The sequence below is a fragment of the Plasmodium gonderi genome (assembly GCF_002157705.1).
Source record: "Plasmodium gonderi DNA, contig: Pgo-contig_569, whole genome shotgun sequence".
NCBI classification, from domain to species: domain Eukaryota; phylum Apicomplexa; class Aconoidasida; order Haemosporida; family Plasmodiidae; genus Plasmodium; species Plasmodium gonderi.
The window spans coordinates 11,342-13,451 of NW_021629400.1; the positions used below are offsets into that span (position 1 = coordinate 11,342).

At 20.2% G+C, this 2,110-nt stretch overlaps 1 protein-coding gene across 1 annotated transcript; it reads left to right on the forward strand.

Annotated features, from left to right (window-relative positions):
- Window positions 1-636: 636 nt before the first annotated feature.
- On the forward strand, window positions 637-1,855 carry PGO_003830 (variable surface protein; the record flags this gene model as incomplete). The annotated part of the gene is made up of 3 exons (XM_028691373.1): window positions 637-663; window positions 817-1,572; window positions 1,691-1,855. The coding sequence occupies 3 exons, from the start codon at window positions 637-639 to the stop codon at window positions 1,853-1,855; spliced, it is 948 nt and encodes a 315-aa protein (XP_028547174.1).
- Between the last annotated feature and the right edge of the window lie 255 nt (window positions 1,856-2,110).

A 2,110-nucleotide genomic window follows, 5' to 3' on the forward strand; every position in this document is an offset into this window, starting at 1 on the left:
ATTATTTGTTTAAGATATATAAGAAAAAATGATGTACATAAAACTTAAATGCATTAGAGATGAATGTACTCATTCCCTCGATGAATTAAGAATATAATTTTTAAATGCGATAAGAACTTTTGTTAAAATTGTGTATACAAACAATTTATAATTAGGATAAATTGCATGAGATAATTCAAAATATTTATTAAACATAATAAATACTTATATTATAATCTTTAATTAATATTATTATTGAAAATCTCATTTATGCAACATGCTTGTGTATAATATGCGAATTATTTTTTAAAACAAAAGTATAACAAATTATATAATATTATAAAGATATAATTTATTGAATTCTTTATCTATTTATATATTTTTTGTAACAGTAATTATATAATTATTTATACTTTTCTGATATGTATATAATTATGTATATTTTAATCAAAAACTATAAAAATAGGAAAAATATAGAAAGAATATATTAAATATTACATATAATTTCTTTATGTTTGTCAATGATCCTTAAAGCATTTAATTATATTATGGAAATTTATTGTTTTTTTAAATATTAATTTTAATCTTTACATATTTAATATATTAATTTTTACAATTAACAAATATTTTAAGTTTTTTCTTTTTTAATATAGATTAATGTTGCATAGATATTTTCTAAGCATTGTATAAAATGTCAGGAATTTTAGACGTTTGTATTATGAATAAATTTATATATATATATTGGATGTTTGGTTTGATATAAAATTTTAAAAAAATACTTATATTAATAAATTTAAATGTATATTTTTTAAATGAATTATGCGTTTTTAATTATAGGCAAAAGATTTATCACATTTACCTTCTTATATTTATTATGGAAGATTCAACGTTGTAAAAAATTATTGTTTAGATGATGAGATGGAAAAATTAAATAGTATTTTTAATTCATATTCAAGTATTAATGGTATTTTGCAGAAACCATTTAATGCTTTATGCTTTATGACATATTTTAAAGGATTCAGTTCTCATGAATTGTGTAATTACTTTTACTACTGGTTGGGAAATAATATAATTGATAAGGTAAATGGTGATGATGATTTTAAAGAAATCGTATCTTTATTTTATCATGGAATTAGAATAGTTGGTGCTTCAAATAGATGTCAAAAAGATTTTATTAAAGTTACAAAAGATGAGTTTAGAAAAATAAAATGGGTCTTTGATTATATTTCAAATTATGAAAGTCTTAAATATGCTCTAAATAATGACACTAAGCTGTGTTTTCCAGCTCTTAAAGATTATATTGAAGAGTCTCAATCTATATATAATAAAGTATATGAAGAATGTTCTACAAATAAAAGTACACCTTCTTGCGATTTATATAAGAGAATCTTTCCCGATTACAAAATTGGACCAAAATTATATCCTTTAAATTGTAATGAAATTAAAGAGACACATTCATTACAAAACATAAGTACATCTCCTATGCCAGTAGAAGAAATAACTTTAACGCATTCGAATAATGTTAGAAGCGTATCGTTTAAACTCTTATATAGTATGTTTATAATTTTCATGAGCATATCCATTATAATTCCTGTTTTATATAAAGTAAATATAGATATTTTAATGTAATATTAGTATATCATATTACATATTATATTGCGATAATCAAATATACAATAAAATGAATTCATATATCCAACATACTCTTTAGTTTATACCAGCTGGAATGTGGGCACATAAATTTATTAGAGGTTATGGAAGCTTATTTGAAAAAATAAAAAATATATTGAAATCAAATATAAAGCACCATTTTTATGAGTCCGAAAAATTAAATTCGTATAGACACTATTTTAACATATCATATATCCTAGAATAAATTCATCTCATACATATTGGAAAATATTATTGGAATATACATAGCAATATTCTTTATAAATATTATACTAATTAAAAAATTCTATAAGTATAATGTTTAAAGGTTTTATGGTTTAGGTTCAGGGTTCAGGTTTAAAGTTCTAGCTGTTTGAAATTTTTATATGAATATTTATATATTTACGAATATTTATGTTGTACTAAATATACTGTTAATTTTATATGTTATAATCTTAATTTCAAAAAAATATTTAACATT